Source organism: Hemiscyllium ocellatum, chromosome 9 (assembly GCF_020745735.1).
Source record: "Hemiscyllium ocellatum isolate sHemOce1 chromosome 9, sHemOce1.pat.X.cur, whole genome shotgun sequence".
In the NCBI taxonomy this organism is placed as follows: Eukaryota; Metazoa; Chordata; class Chondrichthyes; order Orectolobiformes; family Hemiscylliidae; genus Hemiscyllium; species Hemiscyllium ocellatum.
In genome coordinates, this window is record NC_083409.1 from 86,042,434 (window position 1) to 86,063,179 (window position 20,746).

General features: G+C 39.0%; 1 protein-coding gene across 2 annotated transcripts in view; it reads right to left on the reverse strand.

Moving 5' to 3' along the window:
• Positions 1-1,112: 1,112 nt before the first annotated feature.
• LOC132819140 (MAP kinase-interacting serine/threonine-protein kinase 1-like) overlaps positions 1,113-20,746 on the reverse strand; it is a 59,410-nt gene continuing 39,776 nt past the window's right edge. For both annotated transcript variants that reach the window (XM_060830538.1, XM_060830537.1), the window contains 7 exons: positions 17,292-17,396; positions 13,921-13,976; positions 10,008-10,103; positions 8,214-8,408; positions 4,641-4,805; positions 3,698-3,741; positions 1,113-2,583 (listed from right to left, as the gene is read on the reverse strand). In XM_060830538.1, the coding sequence (XP_060686521.1) occupies positions 2,337-2,583; positions 3,698-3,741; positions 4,641-4,805; positions 8,214-8,408; positions 10,008-10,103; positions 13,921-13,976; positions 17,292-17,396 (908 nt within the window). In that variant the 3' untranslated portion in view covers positions 1,113-2,336. The remainder of the gene's footprint in view (positions 2,584-3,697; positions 3,742-4,640; positions 4,806-8,213; positions 8,409-10,007; positions 10,104-13,920; positions 13,977-17,291; positions 17,397-20,746) is intronic.

Below are 20,746 nucleotides of genomic sequence, written 5' to 3' on the forward strand. Positions count from 1 at the left end.
GGGTGTTTTGTATTATAAAACAAAAGTATTTATACTTTATATGAACAAGCTCCCTATTTCAAAGGGAAGCGATGACCTAATGGCATCATACTAGCCCAGAGATCCAGGTAATATTCTGGAGACCTGAGCTTAAATCCTGCCATGGCACAGCAGAAGGTGGAATTTGAATTCAATTTTAAAAATCTGGAATTAAGAGATTAATGACCATTGTCAATTGTCAGAAAAAAATCCATCTGGAGCAGGGAAGGAGAACGCCATCCTTATCTGGACTGGCCTATATGTGAGTCCTAACCCAGAGCAATGTGGTCGACTCCAAACTGCTCTCTGGGCATATTAGGCATAGGCATAATGCCAGAGATACCCTCAACCCGTGAATGAGTAAAAAAAAAGAATGTAAAGACTATACTGTTTTGATTTGTCTTTTCTCATTGTTGAAACATTTTTCATGTAAATATTTTAATGAGTGCATGAACAGACCGACATTCCCTGCTCACAGTTACCAAACTGAATCCTTCCTCCATGATTCCTGATGCTAATTTTTCCTTTTTTTCTTGTTTTTAAATAAACAAAATTAATGTTTTGTTAAATGAGTCAGAGGGAAAAAATACAAGAGAATTTCAGTATTCTGCTATATGAATGCCACTGATGAGTGAAACCTAAACATGCATTTATCCATTAGTGCTGAGGGAGGATGGGGGAGTGCTTTCAGCAATCCAATCCTTTTGTCACCATGTCCAGTGTCAGCAAATACTAACAACTCCACATGGGAGCACTTGATGTTAATAGCTGTTTTTGCAAACGTTACAAGTGATACAATTTGATACATTTGGGGAAATAGCACAAACTATAGAGCAGCTTATAGTGGAAGAAATTCATACAAACATACAAACGAGGAGCCTTGAATCTGTTCTGCTGAAAGATGAAAGCTGTTTTGATTACTCCACATTCCAGCCTATTCCTGGAGAAGGGCAAGGACATAACAATTACACTGTATACACTTCTTATGATATGCACAATAATATTCAATGCTATATATTATTAAAACAAAAAAATTGTTCAATGTTTTAAGTATCATTTTAAGTATCATTTGAAAAAAAATTCACATCCTTTCAGAATACAAAAAAAAGTTACCCAAAGAGCAGCATTGAAATTCACGTCAAGAATATCTATTGCATTCATACAAAACATAAGGTTTGCCATCCTTCATATTTTCCCAGTTGACAAGAGCACACTTACTACACATCCATTACTATTTAAAGAAGGCAATAACTCTACAGACAAGTGGAACTCTTCACCTGCAACTGTCAGATGCATTCTTTATTTTACTTTCGACCTAAATAAAAAGTCAGCTTTCTTCAAAGATGAATAAAACTTTCATTCCCAGTAGGCCAAACACACACATACCATGTAAATATTATCTCCAATATGGATTCCTTGAGCTGAAATTAACATATAGTACTGCTAAACCTCTCAAGGTAGATATTGGTGCAGTAACTAATGATCGAATCCCAGATCCAGGCCCATGGCCGAACTTGAAGCAGGAACTGTTCCAAATTTTATTGAGATAAGACGAGAAGGTGACATTATTGTTTTATTCTTCTGGCTTTATATTCCATGTTTTGGTTTATTTTCTGTGTTTTAAGATGGCACTGGAGAGTAGTGATGTGAAACAACACTTTTTACTGTATTTGTTATAAATATTCATGACAATAAATCAATTGAAAAGATCTTGATGTAGTTGTTGGGGTCACAATGTGAAAATTTGAAAAATATGCCATCATGTCAGCAGTGGGATGGTGGATGCTCAGAGGCTGTTTAAGTCAGACAGACCATGATGTGTTGGGCGATCAGGGTCATGATTGGCAAAATGATGTGCAACTTGGTAAGTATAGTGGTACACATACAGGAGATGTGAACACTGAAATCTGAGATATAAAGTGACTGACTAAGTAAATGCTTTGCATTGACCTGAAGAGTAATCTCCTTTCTTTTGATGAATCCCTGAATCAACTTTTGTTTATTTTTATCTTTCAGAAAGTTCAACTTAAAAGTATTTAAAATAATGGCCAGATGTTAAAATAAAAAATAAATATGTTTATAACAATGTACAATGTTTAAAAATATTATCCTATAACCTCTCATTGTACAAAAATATTAAAGTTGGCTGCTTGGTTGAGCAGGTAAATCATGCTTCCTTTAAATTAGAACTTCATAGACTGAAGAACTACACAACTCATGTCCAAAACCACAGAAACATGAGCAGTCCGGTACTAACTATTAAACTAGACCATTACGTCAGTGCAGATCTGCATTGGATAAAATCTATTCGATATATATCAAGAAGTCCCATCACAGACACTCATTGTTGAGGTGAGTAACTGCCATTGTGAGGTTTTCTCAGCCTGTGTCTTGGCCCTGCGTTTGGCAAGTTTGGAATTGGAAGGAGGGGAAAGTCGCATAGAACAAACAGCCTTGATGATCGCTTCCTGTTCCCCTTGCATCTCCTCATCTTGCTGTGAAAGCTGCCTGTTGAAGGCAATGGCTTCTGCAGCAAAATCAGTCAGGTCCTTTGTGCTACTGTTTCTGGAGAACAAATATGACAATTGTATCTATAAGCTGGGAAATAATATTGATAATTCACTGCATAATATCTTAAACTACACACGAAGCAGCATAATCATTAAGGATATTACAGTGTAATGTAACAAGCTAAGACATTATCCTGCAATTATTAAATCCCAATATTAACTTAATCATGCAATTTGATGTCGACCATTACAAACTAACTAGGTCAACCAGAAGGCACAAAGAAATCTCTTTGTTCAGATTCAACTGTTAAAGGGCAGCCTTTTACAGAATTATAAAAGATACGAACAGGCTTGAATCAGAACATGCATAAAATCATTCCAAATCTGAATGCTGTCTTCCCTTGTCAATACTTGGAGGAAGTAATGAAGAATATGCTTTCTCTAAGCAGAGATAAACCAAGCAGAATTAATTAGATTGATATAAATGAGATAGATTTGAAGTTTTGAACAGAGAGATCCCCAATAACACATGGTTACTTTCCCAAGAGACTGAGGGGGGCTTGGAAGGAGTTTTTTCGGCACTGATGATCACAGTAAAGAGAATCACTGAACACGACACAGCAACTGGAAACAGGCAAGCATGATGCCCACACTGATAGGCTGACAGCCAGGTATGAGCAACATCAGTAATTCTAAGGAAGTGACCTGGCATTCAGAAATAGACTACAAACTGGCCATATTTGCAGGTTATGTCAAAGCAGGAGGAGCAGTAAAATTCGATGAGGTGGTTAAAATTGCAAAATCAATGGACAAAATATGTAAGTGCAAAAATTGCAAAAGAACAAATATGACTATTGTCTCTATAAGCTGGATAAGAACATTGGTAATTGGCTGCATAATATCTCAAAATACATATTAAGCAGCAACATATGTCACTCTTATAAATGATAACAAAATTGATCAAGATTATATTGAAAGTCAAAAAAGCCAAAAGAACATGCAACTATATAACCACACGGTAGAAGTCAGAGAATGCCACAACAAAACTGCGTCTGGTATCATAACTTGTTCTAATTTCCAGAATACAATCAAGAAGTGGAGGGAGTACAAAGATTCATGAAGTTGATCAGAGTATCGCACTTAATAGGAAAGGTTAGAAAGCTCCTTGCCTTTGTAGTAGTTGTGGTGTAGGCAGACGTTTTTCTGGCGCATTCTACAAAGAAGAAGAGAATTATTACTATTTTCATTGCAAAAGCATTTTCCGAGACTGTTCTTTTGTTAAAGTCAATGAAGGTTACTTTATAAAAGGGAACATGATATCAAATTACTGCACAGATAAAGTAGCACTTGTGAATGAATGCAAAACCACAGGATTAATTCACTGGGGCAATTTTTACACTACAGTACCTAGTATTGTTTGCAGTGTACTTTAATACTGACTAATAAAGTAGACACGCTTAATGTGTCTTCTTATAAGATGGTCTTCTCAAAATATGTTAGAAACTAAATTATAAGAGCATTGAATTCTAATTGCTGAATCAATCTGACCACACTTCAGAGGGCATTAACCAACTGATCAGTCGTCAGGATTACTCAATTGGTGTTCTGCAGTAAATAGATTAATGTTTCCAGAAACTAACAAACGTTTTTGTTATTAAATAGTTAGATGGTTTATTTGTGACCTCTAGTAATAATCCATACCAAAACAAGATGTTTAACAATAAAAGTAGTGAGCATATCTTGCTCTGTATCATTTTTGATAGCTAATTTCAATCCTTTCAACAAACATGAACTCATGAAGATTCAAAGTATGGGATTTCTCAAGTGAATTGATTTTTTTTTACCAGTTACTGAATAACAATGACGGTTGGATTGGGTTTACGGCTGTAGCACACATCACTCACATATGGAGAAAGTAGAAAATGTTGAGCTTGGTCTTGGCTATTTATTACTCTTTAAATAGTTTCTCAGCTTCACGGTACCAAATATCACCAATAAACTAATTGAAGCGTCTTTTGTGGCATGACTTCCGTCCAGAAGTGATACAGCAGTGCATTAACCAATTTGGCCAAATAATCCCATTCTAATTCAATTTTTGACATGTGTACTTACCCCTTGCACCCAGGGATGTTGAAGAACTTGTCCAGCACTGAGCCTATCCTTTGCATCACGCATCAACAACTTACGAATCAAATCCTTGGCCCCATCAGAGATATTAGCCCAATCCTTCTCAGGGAACTCATATTTACCTTCCTGTATGCTCTCAAATAGTATGTTCTGTAGGCCAAAGAACATCATATTCTAATCGATTGTTGTGTCTTTAACAGAATATACTATCAGTAATACCAAAACTCTTCCAGTGGTTTAACCTGTAAAGACACTGAATGAATAGCTCAGCCACTGAGATTGAATCCAGTTTCTGTTATTCCCTGATCTGAGCTGGTGTACCAAGAACTCCAGGTAGTAAGGGGAACTATCAGCCCCTTGTTCAACCAGATGATATAGTTTAGTTTCAATAGACTGCACTGAAACTAGGATGTCAACCCTCACAATTTAGGCACAAGCAAAAAGAGTTCTGATGGAAACCATAATCCTACTCCAGGTATAGTAGTTTGGTGGTTATGTTAGTGGACTAGAAAATTTTCTGGAGACTAGAGTTCAAATCCCAATCTAGCCAGTTGGGAAACAACCTGGAATTAGCAGCTAACATCAGTGATGACGACCATGGAACTACCAAGTTGTCATTAAAACTCAACTGGTTCACTAATACCATTTGAGGGAAGGAAATCTGCTGTTCGTACTTGGTTAGCTAAGTCCAGACCCATTGCAACGTGGTTGACTCTTAACTCTCCTCTAAAGTGATCTAGTAAGCCAGTCACTTGCATCAAAAACTTGTGATGAACTCTAGCAGTTCAATAAGATGGCTCAGCACCTTCTTCAAGGGCAATTAGGGATGGGTAAGAAATGCTGGCCTGGTCAGTGACATTTACACCTTGTGACTGAATAGAATAAAAATATTTTTAAAAAGGTTAGAACATTGATATAATAAGTATTTGCTTTTTAGATTAAACGTTACAAAGCAACTACCAATCAATATGAATGTTCGAGAAAGGTTACAAGTCACAATGGTACATTAATGAAAACTGTTTAGCCAAAAGAATGGCTCAATTTAACAATGCTTTTGGAGGTGCATTATAATCCTTGCCACTTTGTGGCACCATTTCAAACCAGGTGACTTTTTCTGATGTTAAGGTGAAGGAAGTCAAATCCTAAAGGCACTGAAAATGTTTGAAGGCTTTGTCTAACTCTCAAAGGAAAGGAACAAGCTGAGAATATCACCATCCTCCTCTAGAAAGCTTTTCTTTCAATACATTTAATACATTTCAGCCAGATTAAAATATTGTCAATAATTTTTAAATGATTTCTCCAATAAAGAGAGTATTAAGATGGGGTTCATGAGTTAGCAGTACAGAGTGGAACAGAATGTATTGTCTATGTAAGACAATATAAAATCTAAATGATAAAGAAGCAAGCATGGAATTCACAGCTGGTGAAGCAGTCAAACACAACATTAATAGAACAGTGCAGCACAGTACAGGCCCTTCGGCCCACGATATTGTGGCAAGCATTTATCTCAATCTAAGATCAATCTAGCCTACACACCCCTCAATTCACTGCCGTCCACGTGTTTGTCCAGCAGTTGCTTAAATGTCCCTAATGTCTCTGACTCTACCACTGCTGCTGGCAGTGCATTCCAGTACCCACTACTCTCTGCATAAAGTGTAACAACATTGGGAAAAATAGAAAACTTTTTAAAATTTATAATTAAATCCAATACTTAAATTCAAAAATTGTTGCAGTTCAATATTTAAGTAGGACATCCATAACTTAAAGGAACATTTACCTCAAAACCCAGAGTTAGCAGAAGCCTGGTGAGTTAGCAAGATACCTCTGACGCAAGTTAGGGGGAGGAAAATCATTACCTCGCTCGAACAGCCATAACTTTTACTTTGAAAGATGCTGAAGAACTGTTTACTTCTGCTTTTCAAGTTGCAGAACTGAATTTCTTACATACAGCAGATATACCCCAATTCCAAGTACATCCATTCACATTTAGTTTCCCATTAAAGTTGCATAATTTCTCATTTCCAGGCCAGTTCAATCCCCCTTCCTTTTTGAAGAAAGGCAATGTTGATTCAAGTGGAAAGTGCTCATGATGATCAGTTTTCATGATTCATCTAACTATATTTCAAGACTGGGGTATTAACAATAATTCAGTTTAACATTACATTTGTCAAAAATTCAGTTGACTGCAACTTCGGGCTATTTTAAACCTTTTTCATAAAATGTTGTACAATGGTAACTTTTAGTTCTGGTTTGCAAAACCACTTTATCAATGTTTTAACCTGTGGTAAGCTTTACTGTGGAATGGATCCCTCTTATCAAAAGTTACCATTAAAGTTTTAAAGTAAGTTTAAACCTTACTGCACAATAAATTTTACTTACTATTCTATTATGATTACCACTATTTCTGTATTGATTTATCCTACTTTATGCCAACTCCAAATCTTAATATGAAAAAACATTTGTCAGTTGAATAATGAGTAAAACGTCATTCAAGAAATAGTATCATTGTCAGAACTTTTAAAATTTCATAAATATGATAAATTTGATACTTTGTTATAAAGACCCATTTTGAATTTAAAAAACATTTCTCAACCTCATGACAAACAGAAAATCTGTTTATCTAGTTCTAACATCCTAATTAAATCTAAATAAACGCTTTACAAATTAACTCAGTCACTTTACTTCAGTAAAATACTTCACATCCAACAGAACCATCTGTCCCCCACGGGTGTTCATCTCAGTTTGTTTTCAAATTTTTACTTTTATTGTTAGAATGTTTTTCTCAACAAGAATTGTTTAATTTATTTTCTAATTCTTGTATTAGAATTGTTTTGTTTCTTCGTTTGAATAAAAGTATTCTTTTAAAAAACAAATCACCTAGGAAATACAGGAAAGAATACTTCAGTAACGGCAGAAAATATGAACAAATTGAAGTATAGTAATAATAAAACGAGGTGATCAAGTCAGTGAAAACAGAAAAGACAATCTCATGAACTCTCAGTAAAAAATATGTTGCAATTATACTTGAATTCTGTGGAAAAATAATTGGACCAAAACTACTGAAGAAAATAATGAGAAATTATGGAATGTCAAGGAGATTACTGCGAACTTTCCAGCAAAGGTATTAGTCAAAAAAGAGACACTACAGCCCCCTCCCACAAAAAGAAGAATTGAGAGAGAACAGAAGCACTGAAAGTTGTACAACAGGCAATAAGCCCCAAGAGTACACAGAATTGAAGCACAAGGAGCTAAAGAGGAGTCTGAAGTGATAATTTACCACAGTAACAAAGCAGAACAGCTTTGGACATTGGCAGTAATGCCCATTTCCAGGTAAACAAAGAACTGCAACAATGTGTTGTATTAATCTGATTAGGATGCTTGAGAAGCTATTTACCAGATATGGTGACATCTGTAACATAAAACATAAAACATCATACCTAATATAGTAACATATTTCTGTAGTTATCACATCGCCTTTAACACTTTTCATCCCCCATAAATAAAGCATAATTTCTCATTCTTTAATAAGTTATTTGCAGATATGTTATACAGTCTTACCCGACAAGCCATGCAGGCCTCTCCTCTGTCCCAGCCGCAGTCTGTTCCACAGTTCCCCACGAAGGGTGGGTTGCCACTCAGCATGATGTACAGTATTACTCCAAGGCTCCATAAGTCACAACGCTTATCATAAAATGATGCGTCCTCTGTGAACGTCTCTACGACTTCAGGAGCCATGTATTCCACAGAACCACACTGAGAACATTAATGCAGTTATTAGAAATTAAAACCTGAGACAGTTGAGCATTAATTTCTCAACCAGCTCTCAAAATAAGACTAAGTTCGAGCATCACATTAATCTAGGCTGAGTTATATTTTGGACATGGATAATCATGCAAGAATGATCGCCACAGGCCATTCTGATAGTTTTTACTCTCTGACACCATTCTATGTTTAGCATCTCACCTAAAGTTGGACTGCATAAAGGCAGACCTGCCAGCATGAATTTTACAAGCAATTTTGATTGTTGCACTGTAGTAGCAGGTTCTTCCACTGAAAACCTTTAACAGTAAACCAGCTAAGTAAAGATAATGCCCCAAATTCTTAGGTCAGAGGCAAAAACCATGGAAAAACATGACTCCTTAACCACAGGAACCTTTACTGTGACAGGAGTCTGAAAATCAGGAAGGAGAAGTTTGAATTAGTTAATTCAATGTCAATCATGCATAGAAGGTAAAATAAGAAGAACGAAGGGATTAAGAGAGATAACAGCCAGAAAGGAAAGTTTGTTTTTAATTCTCCAACAACAATTAAGATCTAAAGGAATGAGAGACTTCACTGTAAAGATTAGTTTTTAATAGAGAGGTTGCTTGGCAATAATTGAGACTCCACACATCATCAACACTTGAATGGACAAGTATTAACTTTTTCTGGTGTGTATGATAGGAAATTACCTAGCTTAACATTAACAAATGGAACAGTCTTAAGTCTCTCGGAGTCTCACCATTATAAATAATTCCTGTTGCTCCAGAAGTTAACAGCTCCCTGATTTCTGCATTTGACAGTTGCTTGCCAAAAGTTCATGCCTGGTTTATTCTTCAATACCAAATACTAGTGCAGAACATCAGTAATGCTGAAAAGACATGCTGTCAAATCTTTTCATCTTGCACCCATCAGAATACAATCACAAACAAACTAAACTTCAAAAGGATCATTTTGAGGTGGCACAGTGGTTAGCACTACTGCCTTACATCACCAGGGTCTTGGGTTCGATCACCCCCTCTGGTAACTGTGTGTGTGGCATTGGCATTTGCACATTCTCCCCGTGTCTGCCAGGGCTTCTACCAGGTGCTCCGGTTTCCTCCCACAGTCTAAAGATGTGCAAGCTAGGTGGATTTGTCATGCTAAATTACCCATGTGTACATTAGGTACATTAACCAACAGACATGCAGGGATAGGGTAGGGGGATGAATCTAGTTGGGATGCTCATCAGTTGGTCGGTATGGACATATTGGGCCGAATGGCCTATTTCCACACTGTGGCAGATTCCAAGAACAAGTTGTACTGCATGAGAAAAGTGAACATACTGATTGGCAAGTGGACTTGCAGTGTGGCTCACTCACACATACTAGAAGCCACCGATATTTATCAGCAGGGCCCTATGCTTTGTAAATAGAAGGAACATATTGTATCTGCTTTAACTGCACACAAATCAGGGGGAGTAGCCTTTCCCTGAGGCATATCCCATTTCAATGCCCCAGACAGAATCAACTTGCCTGGTTTGAATGTAAACAAAAACACCAGTTTAGGAAATGCACTATAGTTTAAAAAGAAGCCATAATGATATTTACATACCGGTGTCATCAGCTCAGGCGTTGAAATGGGAGTACATGCACTGCTCAACTTTACCCCACTGCCAAGGTCAAAGTCGCAAATCTTCACTGGGGATATCTAGGGAAAGGAATGACAGAAGGGAAAGGGAGGAGAGAGAAAGAGGGAGGGAGGAGCAAGCAGAAGAAAGTGAGAGGGGCAGGTGGAGGGAGAGACAGGCAGAAAGAAAGATGCAGGTAGAGAAAGGGGGAAGGGAGGAGCAGACAGAAAGATAGACATGAATTTATGATTAAATTGTCAGTTTCCAGCAAGCATGGAGAATTTCATTTTCAAATCAAGAAGCAATGTGCAAAAGGATGTAGATTTCTGCTAACAGAAAGGCAGTCTGTTAGATTGGTATCCCAAATACTTCAAATTGTTCTTCTACAGCTTATGTCTCAAAGAAACTGCTGCCAACTTGCATAGTTTCAAAAATGTCTCAAAACAGAACGTGACTTCAATTTTATAAATGCAAACATTTATAGCACAGGAGGAGAACATGCAGACCATCCTGTCTGAGCTGGTCAACAAATATATGACTACACTAATCCCATTCTCACCTCGTGGCTCATAGTCCTGAAGGCTATAGCAATGCGGGTGAACATCTAAAACGAGACTTTGACTCAATCAGTCTTTCAGGCAGTAAGTTCAGGACTCCCCACACCGTCTGGGTGAAAAGAATTCTCAATTCTTCTACCTCTTACTTTTGATGGTATGCCCTCTGCTTACTGATGCTGTACTAATGGAATAGATGCCTTCCTATCCACCCAATCTGTGTTCCTCATAATCAGGATCTCTCTTAACCTTCACATCACCAAAGGAAATAACTTCACCTACCCAGTCTTGCCTCTTAGCTCAGATCATCCAGTCCAGATAGCATTCTGCTATTGTATTCAATGCCTTGTTTAATAAAGGCAAGTGTCTATTATGCTTTAACTACTATTTCTACCAGTCCTGCAACCTTCAATGATCTGTGGATACGCACACCAAGGTTCCTCTGATCTGCAGTTCTTTCCATGATCCTACCATTTGTAATGCAACCTCTTGCTTGTTAGCCCTTCCCAAGTGCATTACTGCATATATTCCCAGGTGGCATTCCAATGGCCACTGCTCTGCCACCGTGACTATCTGTTGACGTGCTCCTGCACTTAATGGCTATCCTCTCATTTTATGTAGTTAACATAATTATTCATAGTCCACAAGAAACCAGACATATATGCCTTGAAGTGCACCACTCCACATCATGCAACGGAGCAAGGCAATGAGTCAGGCCTCTCTGGGCTACAGCTGTTACAGGGATTGAACCTGCACCAATCACATCATTCTGCACCACACTCTAGTAATCCGCCAACTGAACTAACAAATCCCCATAAAAACCAAATGAACTGCAGATGCTGTTCTGGACGGTCACTCAATCCAAAATGTTAACTCTGATTTCTCTCGACAGATGCTGCCAGACCTGCTGAGCTTTTCCAGCAATCTCTGTTTTTGTAACAAATCCCCATGCTTTGTGAAACAAAAGTACAAATCTTGTACAGTCAGACGTACAGCACAGAAACAGACCCTTCGGTCCAACTCACCCATACTGATCAGATATCCCAACCCAATCTAGTCCCACCTGCCAGCACCCGGCTCATATCCCTCCAAACCCTTCCTATTCATATACCCATCCAGATGCCTTTTTACTGTTGCAATTGTACTAGCCTCCACCACTTCATTTGGCAGCTCATTCCATATACGTGCCATCCTATGTGTGAAAAAGTTGCCACTTAGATCTCCTTTATATCTTTCCCCACTGACCCTAAACCTCTAGTTCTGGACTCCCCCACCCCAGGGAAAAGACTGTCTATTTATCCTATCCATGCCCTTCATGATTTTATAAACCTCTAGATGATGATCATCCCTCAGCCTCCAACGCTCTAGGGAAAACAGCCCTAGCCTATTCAACCTCTCCTCATTGTTCAAATCCTCCAACCCTGGCAACATCCTTGTCAATCTTTTCTGAACCCTTTCAAGTTTCACAACATCTTTCTGATAAGAAGGAGACCAGAATTGCACACAATATTCCAATAGTGGCCTAACCAATGTCCTGTACTGCCGCAACATGACCTCCCACCTCCTGTACTCAATACCCTGACTGATATACGAAAATGCCTTCTTCACTATCCTATCTACCTGTGACTCTACTTTCAAGGAGCTATGAACCTGCACTGCAAGCTCTCTTTGTTCAGCAACACTCCCTAGAACCTTACCATTAAGTGTATAAGCCCTGCTAAGATTTGCTTTCCCAAAATGTAGCACCTCACATTTATCTGAATTATACTTCATCTGCCACTTCTCAGCCCATTGGCCCATCTGATCAAGATCCTGTTGTAATGTGAGGTAACCTTCTTTGCTCTCCAATTTTGCCAACGGAGTCTTGCCAACACTGGCAAATGACTGACAAAAACTGCGCAAGGAAGTGCATTCATCCACTTATAAATACATTGCTACTAAAAATACTAACTGCATGTTTAACTGAAATGCAGCAGCACTATTTTAAAGATTAATCATATGCTTAATTCACCAGAATAATAGACTTATTTCAGTAACTGTTTAGTTACTATTTAATTTGCTCGCATTTTTAGCTAAGTGCAAGCTCCAGTCTCCAAGATGTTATTACAGTTCATTGTGTTAAGGCAAAAAGATAAGGATTAAAAAACTTTCTTCTGCATAGTAGGCAAAATAACTATGGTCAAGGTAATAAACCTCCAGTGATTAATTCACTCTTCCAAAATAATTAAACATTTGGTAGCCTGGTATAGGACCTAATTGAAATTTTACAAAAGGACTGGCCCTTTGAGACCAGGGAAGTGGAGCAATGTTTCAGAGAAAGTTAAATCTATTCATGCACCAATAGTCACTCTCTAAAACTAGCAAAGTTGTAATCTAACATTGTACTTAAAAACCACTAAAGGCTGACTTGATATATACATAAAATATCACAGCCACAATGTACAAATCAAATGACTGAGCAGGAATATGTACCTGCAAGTTCCTACCCAAACCGCAATCAAATCCGGCTTTGAAATGCTGCAATTCATAATAACTGGCAATTCACTGGGCTTATCCAGCAGACATCTGAGTTCTACATCAGATGTAGTTTCATTCATAAATGAAGAAAAAATGGAATTAGGGATTATTCAGTGTACATCGCTCCAAACTGTAACGTTAGAATTTTGGTCAAATGATAATGTGTATAAGTGTGCTGGACTACACACAAGATAGCTTAAAATCATAACATGATTTACAGGTTCCACAGGTATTATACAGGCATCCACGCTGGCTGCATCCAACATCTATTTAAAGAACAAGGAAAACCTGGCAAGAAACATCAGCAACATGCTGGCATTTTGTTTAATCTAATGTCCCTGGAGCAGTTTGTACATATTTTGAAATTATAAGACATTGAATGTTAACTAAATCTAAAATTGAATTAGCAAACTGGCATCCATGTGACTCAGGCACTCATGGTTCAGAATCAATCTGCATTCCTTTTCTTTGAATCTATCTCCATCACTCCATATTTCCTACCTCACTGATGCTTTTCTCAGCTTTTTGCTGTCTATTCTCATGCATACTAACTGTACAGTTTCTAAAGAAAAGTAGTTTGGAATTTTGAAAAAGGGCATAAAAACCTACATGAATAGTCATATTTTATTAACCAAAGGAGCTAACTATCTCAGCAGCTAACTTCAGTTATTGAAATGCAAAGTGAGCAGCATTCCCTTACAGAAGGGAAGCATCAAGCTCAGTTTGGAAAAATATCTCAGTGACACAAGTAATCAGCATACCTTTAACAAACGTCCTCAATATGATATCAAGTTGTACAAGTAAACTGGTACAACAGACATTTTACCTGTTCTGCAAATTCACAAAGGATGTTCTCTGGCTTCAGATCTCTATGCGCTATACCTTCACAGGGAGAACAAGAAGTTAATTACATAAATCAGAGACACAAGAATTCTATCAAACACCTTAAATATTGCATAGTAAGGAATACATTTCCCTAAGCTGTTTGCAGTGAAAGTCTGACACACCCAAATCTGCATTGTTGCTGCTATACTAGTCGATAACTAACTTGTGCCATCTACCAATTATAACATCCTCCAAGAAAAAATAAATATTTCAACCAGTGAACCCTGGAAGCACTCAGCAGGGCACGGAGGATCTGTGAAGAGACAGAGATAAAAAATAATGTTTCAGGATTAACAACTATTCCTCAGAACCAGTTCCTGTTGTCCGATCTGAATATTTCCAGCATTCTGTTTTTATTTCAGATTTTGTGCATTTGCACAATTGCTTTTATGTTTTCCATTTTGAATAAAATCAAACTTTAATTTAACAATTTTGAATACAAAAAAAAACACCTGATATTGTCAGTGCCCAGATATGGTCAATGCAGCCACAAAACAGGCATCAGTGATATTAAATAGGATTTTAAAAAGTACTTAAAACATTGATTTTATTGTTGGCACATGTATTGAGATTCAGTGAAAAGTGTTGTTTTGTGTGCCACGTAGGCAGACCATACTAAACAAATTGCATTAGGGTAGCAGAACAGAGTGCAGACTACAGAATTATAGCCACAGAGAAGGTGCACAGAGAGAAATCAGAGTTAATATTTGAGAGGTTCAAAAGTCTGATAACTGTAGAGAAGAAATTATCCTTGGATCTATTTATACATGTATTAAATATCATATATCTTCTGCCCCATGGAACAGAGTATAACCAGAATGGGAGGGTTCTTTGATTATGGTGATTGCTTTCCTGAGGCAGTGGGAATTATAGGTGGAGTCAATGGATGAAAGACTGATTTGCCTGATGAACTGGGCTGTGTTCATGACTCTCTGTAGTTTCTTACAGTCTTGGGAAGAGCTGTTGCCATACCAAGCTGTGGTGCATCCAATCGAGAGTAAGATTCTGGAAAAGCACAGCTGGTCAGGCAGCATCCAAGGTGCAGAAGAATCAATGTTTTGGGCATAAGCCAGGAATGAGGCTTGTGGGTTGGAGGGCTGAGAGATAATTGGGAGGGGAGTGGGGTTGTTGAGGGGGGGTGTGGTAGCTGAGAATGTGATAAGTAAATGAAGGTGAAGAAGGAGAGGAGGGCGGAGCGGATGGATGAGAAAGGTGATGGACAGGTCAGGAGGGCTGTGCAGAGTTGAGGGATTGGGACTGGGATAATGTGGAGGAAACTGTTGATATCCACATTGATTCCATGTGGTTGCAGAGTCCCAAGGCAGAATATGAGGCGTTCTTCCTCCAGACATTGGGTGGTAAGGGTTTGGCGATGGAAGTGGCCCAGGACCTGCATTCCTGTGGTGCAGCCAGATAGGATGCTTTCTATGATGCATCTATAAAAATTGGTAAGAGTCCCTGTGGACATGCCAGAAACTAATTTGAAAGGCAACAGGAAGAGGTGTTGGGAAGGTTTAAAACTGTTTTGAAAGGGGGCAGAGCCACAAAGTAGATGTAAAGTCAGGAACAAGGTCCAACCAGATATAGAAGGAATACTAGGACAGTCTAAAAGGTGGAGAAGACATGAGCATGATAAGGCACTCAGGAGATCCCAAAAGCTAAAGTGCATCTATTTTAATGCAAGGAGCTTGACTGACAAGATAGATAAGAGCATTGATCAGCACATGAGAATATATTATATGGTTGAAAAAAGGGCAGGACAGGCAGTACATCATTCAATAGAAGTTGCGGGTGTGATGAGAGGTGGGACCATTGCATTATTGATAAAGGAAACCATCACTGTAGTAATGAGGGAGGATTTACAGGCAGCACAGTGGTTAGCACTATTGCCTCATAGTGCCATGGACCCAAGTTCAATTCCAGCCTTGAGTGACTGTCTGTCTATGTTGAGTTTTCAAGTTCTCCCTAGGTCTGCGTGAGTTTCTGCTGGTGCTCTGGTTTCCTCCCACAGTGCAAATATGTGCAGGGTTACAGGGATAGGGTGAGGGATACCCAGCTTCACTGGAACACTAGCTGAAGTAGGACATAAATGACAGCATGAGAGCAAGGTGGCACATTAAAATGGCAAGCAATCGAAATGTCAACAGTGATACTTGTTGGACTGGTCAGGATGACACAACAATTCAATGCAAGCTGGAGGAACAACACCACATTTTCCATTTAGACACCTTATTGCCTTCTATACTCAACATTGAATTCAACAACTTAAAATCTGTCCACATTTTGTCCACCATGTAATTTCTGGTTTTCTTGGTTTTACTTTCAGCAGAGCTAAGCTATATAATGCTATTAATAATCTCTCTGGACCCCTCACCCTACTCTACAATCATTCCCATTCCCTTTACTTTTTGTCCTGTGTCATGTAGCCTCTAACCCTTTATCTTTTCCAACAGGTAAAAAAAAAATCCAGGACTTTTCCACCTCTCTCTTCAGTTATGAAGAATCATCGTGTTGGACTCAAAAAAAGTGTCAACTCTGTTCCTCCTCCACAGATGCTCCAAAATCTTATGTATTACATACAGGTAGTATGTTTAAGAAAACAAACAGTCTCAAAGAACGTAAACAAGGCTACAATCACAAGATGTTTTGCAATAAACCAAAAAAAGCTTTCTCGATAGATGCACTTATTTTATAAACATCAAAACACAAGTGCTCTTGAGAATAGAATAAGTCAATTAAACCAAAGAGCTGTTTGACAAATCAATGCAGTCCTCCCAGCCTTTATCGTTTTTTTTGTTCAATCTCTTTCCAAAAAAGAAAATCTGCATGGTTTAGCTGTTAGAACACCTAATTTTTTTTAAAAAACTACTTTAATGCCTTCAAAGGCCCTCTTATCCAAGATTAGACCAGGTGAGGCATAGTCATACTGCAATATTATCAGGCATGTGCTGCTCACACTGTTTGATGTGTTTTCTCTCTCCAAATGTTGTTCTAACTTTGTAGGGCAGTCCAGTTCTTGTCTCTCCCATACACTTAGTATAATTTGTGGCCTCTGAACAAAATACATTTGCTGACTTGCTTGATCCACTCATTATTTCCAAATTATTTTGTCAATACCTTAGTCAACTGGCTTAACTTTTTTTTCCACAGATTTCACTGTGATCAATAACTGCTATTACTAGTGGGAACTTTTACACTGGCTCATACAGATCCAATGCTACAACAAATTTCAACTGATACTCAAACACAGATCTCCAAAATTCAGCTTCTCAGAACATATTTGTTTTTTCTTTTGACACTGACTCTCCTTACCTTTGGTATGCAGAAAATCCAAAGCAGATGCAATGTCTTTCACAACAATACTTGCTTCTCTCTCATTAAAGTACTTTCTTCTCTGGATGTGGGTCAAGATGGAACCTAGAAAGCACAGCAGACTTTTCTTCTTAAATGTAAAAGTTACATGAATGGAACTCCTCAAAGAGTAAAACAAAAGATGCAGCCAAGTTGTTGAATTTCATAAGCAGCACTAATACGAGCATCAGAAAAAAAAATGGTTTAGAGTATGAAATAGTTGTTTGTGCCTGCACTTCCCACAAAGTGAATTGATCTTACACATGTTCATAGTGGAAACCACAAGTACTGGAAAATAAGTAGATTTTTGTGAGCAAATGTTGTAGGCCAAGGATACTCAATCTTTTTATTTCAAAAACAGCAGTGCCATGATTTAGAATTTTCAGAAATTTACCTCCTCCCCTCCAAACTACAAAGGTTCAAGACACAGAAAATACAAGCAGTAGGCCATTCCAGGATGGCAGATGGTGACTGGCGGAGTTCTGTGGGGGTCCATGTTGGGACAACTATTCTTGTTAGACAGTAATGATCTGGAATAGTGAACTGGACATTGTCACTAAGTTTGCAGATGACACAAAGATACAGATTGATTATAGATTCCAACAATTTCCCCAACACAGTCAGATTAACTGGTTTGTCATTCCCTCATTTCCCTCTGTCACCCTTCTTAAAGATTGAAGTGGCACGAGCAAAATTCCAATCTCTCCACAGATGCCACGAGGCAGCTCAGTATTTTATCATTTTAAAAATTAGGCTGAATTAAAATTCCCAAAGGGATGTTAATTTTTTTTTAAATTACTGGAACATTCGTGACTAACATGTATTTCTGTTTTAACTCCACAAAGGCCTATATCCTTTCACCAAGACAGCCTTTCTTTACATGTGCACTTGACACTGATCCTGCTCAGAGCTGGCTCCTAAAGTGAACGGAACCCCTGACACTCCTGTTTATTTTTTTTTCAAAATAGAGTTGGAGGGTTACTGTTCTTTTTTTTTATTAACCCCCCACACTACCACCTAACTGCTGTAGTGTTTATTTTCCCCAGCACCCATGGTGTGTGTGTGTGTGTGTGTGTGTGTGTGTGTGTGTGTGTGTGTGCAGGTGTGAGACAGTGAGAGACACACAAAGTACACGAATCTTCATTCAATTTCCACCACCAGGAAGATAGTAAAAACACCCGAGTGGCCTGTGACAAACAGTGCCCTTCACGTCAAAGGGCACTGCTGTGTGATCTAAACAGTGAAGGGGAGGGTAGGGAAGGGACTAAATCAAAATGGAGTTGGAGGGTTCCTGTTCTTTTTTTTCCTTAGGGAAAACACCCGAGTGGTCCAGTGACAAAGCAGTGCCCTTCACGTCAAAGGGCAATGCTTGCACTCCTGTTTTTTTTTTGAGTTTTTTTTTCTTTTTCTCTTTTTAACCCCCGCACTACCGCCTAACTGCGGTAGTGCTTATTTTTTCCTCAGCACCCATGGTGTGTGTGCAGGTGTGAGACACAGTGAGAGACACAAAGTGCATGAATCTTTATTCAATTTCCACCACCAGGAAGATAGGAAAACACCGGGGTGGGTCTGTCACCCAGTACTTCCTGATTGGGGCTGTTAACCTGGTCCAATCAGGGAACTCTTATGCTATGAGTCAAAATTAGAGGGGTGCTGGAAATGCACAGCAGTTCAGGCAGCATCCGAGGAGCAGGAAAATCAACATTCCGGGCAGGAGTCCTTCATCAGGAATGAGGCTGGAAGCCTCAGGAGCGGAGAGATAAATGGGAGGGGGTGAGGCTAAGGAGAAGGTAGTAGAGAGTGCGATAGATGGATGGAGGAAGGGGTAAAGGTGACAGGTCGGAGAGGAGGGTAGAGCGGATAGGTGGGGAAGAAGATCGACAGGTGGGACAAATCATGAGGGCGGTGCTGAGCTGCAAGTTTGGAACTGGAGTAAGGTGGGGGTGAGGGGAAATGAGGAAATTGTTGAAGTTCATGTTGATGCCCTGGGGTTGAAGTATTCCGAGGCAGATGATGAGGTGTTCCTCCTCCAGGTGTCAGGTGGTGAGGAAATGGCGGTGGAGGCGGCCCAGGACCTGCATGTCCTCGGCAGATGCGAGGGGGAGTTGAAATGTTCGGCCATGGAGTAGTGGGGTTGATTGGTGCGGATGTCCCAGAGATGTTGCCTCAAGCACTCTGCGAGAAGAAGGTATCCAGTCTCGCCAATGTAGAGGAGACCTCATCAGGAGCAACGGATGCAATAAATGACATTGGTGGAAGTGCAGGTGAAACTTTGATGGATGCAGAAGGCTCCTTTGGGATCTTTGCAATTCCTACGGTGGCAGGGGAAGGTGCCAGGAGGGGATGGGTGGGTTGTTGTGGGGCGTGGACCTGACCAGGTAGTCCCAGAGGAAATTGTCTTTGCGGAAAGCAGATGGGGTAGGGAGAGAAATATATCCCTGGTGGTGAGGTCCATTAGTATGTGCCGGAAATGTTGGCGGATGATACGGTTTATGCGGAGGTTGGTGAGGTGGAAGGTGAGGACCAGGGAGGTTCTGTCCTTGTTGCGGTTGGAGGTGGGGTGGGACCCATTCTATGAGATCCATTTGGCTGAGCTTGTTCCAATCACTGCAATGATAACAATGTTTGCAGCAACAAAACCAAGGCAGTTTCCAATGCAGTCCAAAATGAATATTCCAAATGTATGCACTTGCTGACAAGGGAATTACACAGCTACACTATAAAGGTTTCCTGACCTTTCTATTTTTAGGAGCACAACAACAGAAGGCTTTTGAGGGCAGTGCTAGAACAACAGGAGGGAAGAGCAGTAGTGAAAGATGGTAATATGTCACGAGGTCACAGAATAACAAATCACCTGGGGTAAGTGCACAGTTAAACATTTAATTTATTCAATTAAATTATAAGAAAAGTGGTTATGAAATAAAACCGTATTAAGCATGAAACTTAAGCTAATCCATATACCTAGTATTCAATTAAGCTTAGGGATAAAGTTAAAATTAAATAGAAATGGATAGGACCACTAAACTTTTCTGTAAATTAACTCTTATTATCCATGTACCTAAGATTTTAATTCAAACAATTAAGCTAATACCTTGTAAAATATAATGACATCGGTGTAAGACTTAAGTTTATTTCCAAAGTCTGTTAATAGTCCAATGAATGTATTGTTTACTGGGCATCTCAGTTAAAACTCTAACCTCACTGCATCAAAATCCTAAAGCTCCCTTATCTCTCAATATTGCGAGTGTATTTACACCTCATGGACTCTAGCAGTTCAAGTTGGCAGCTCACTGCCATCTTGAGGGCAAATAGGGATGGGCAATGAGTGCTAGGTCAGCCTAGTGACACTCATATCCTTTGAGCAAATAAATTTTAAAAATCCTGTGGAATGTGCATCCTTTTCCATGTTGGAATTC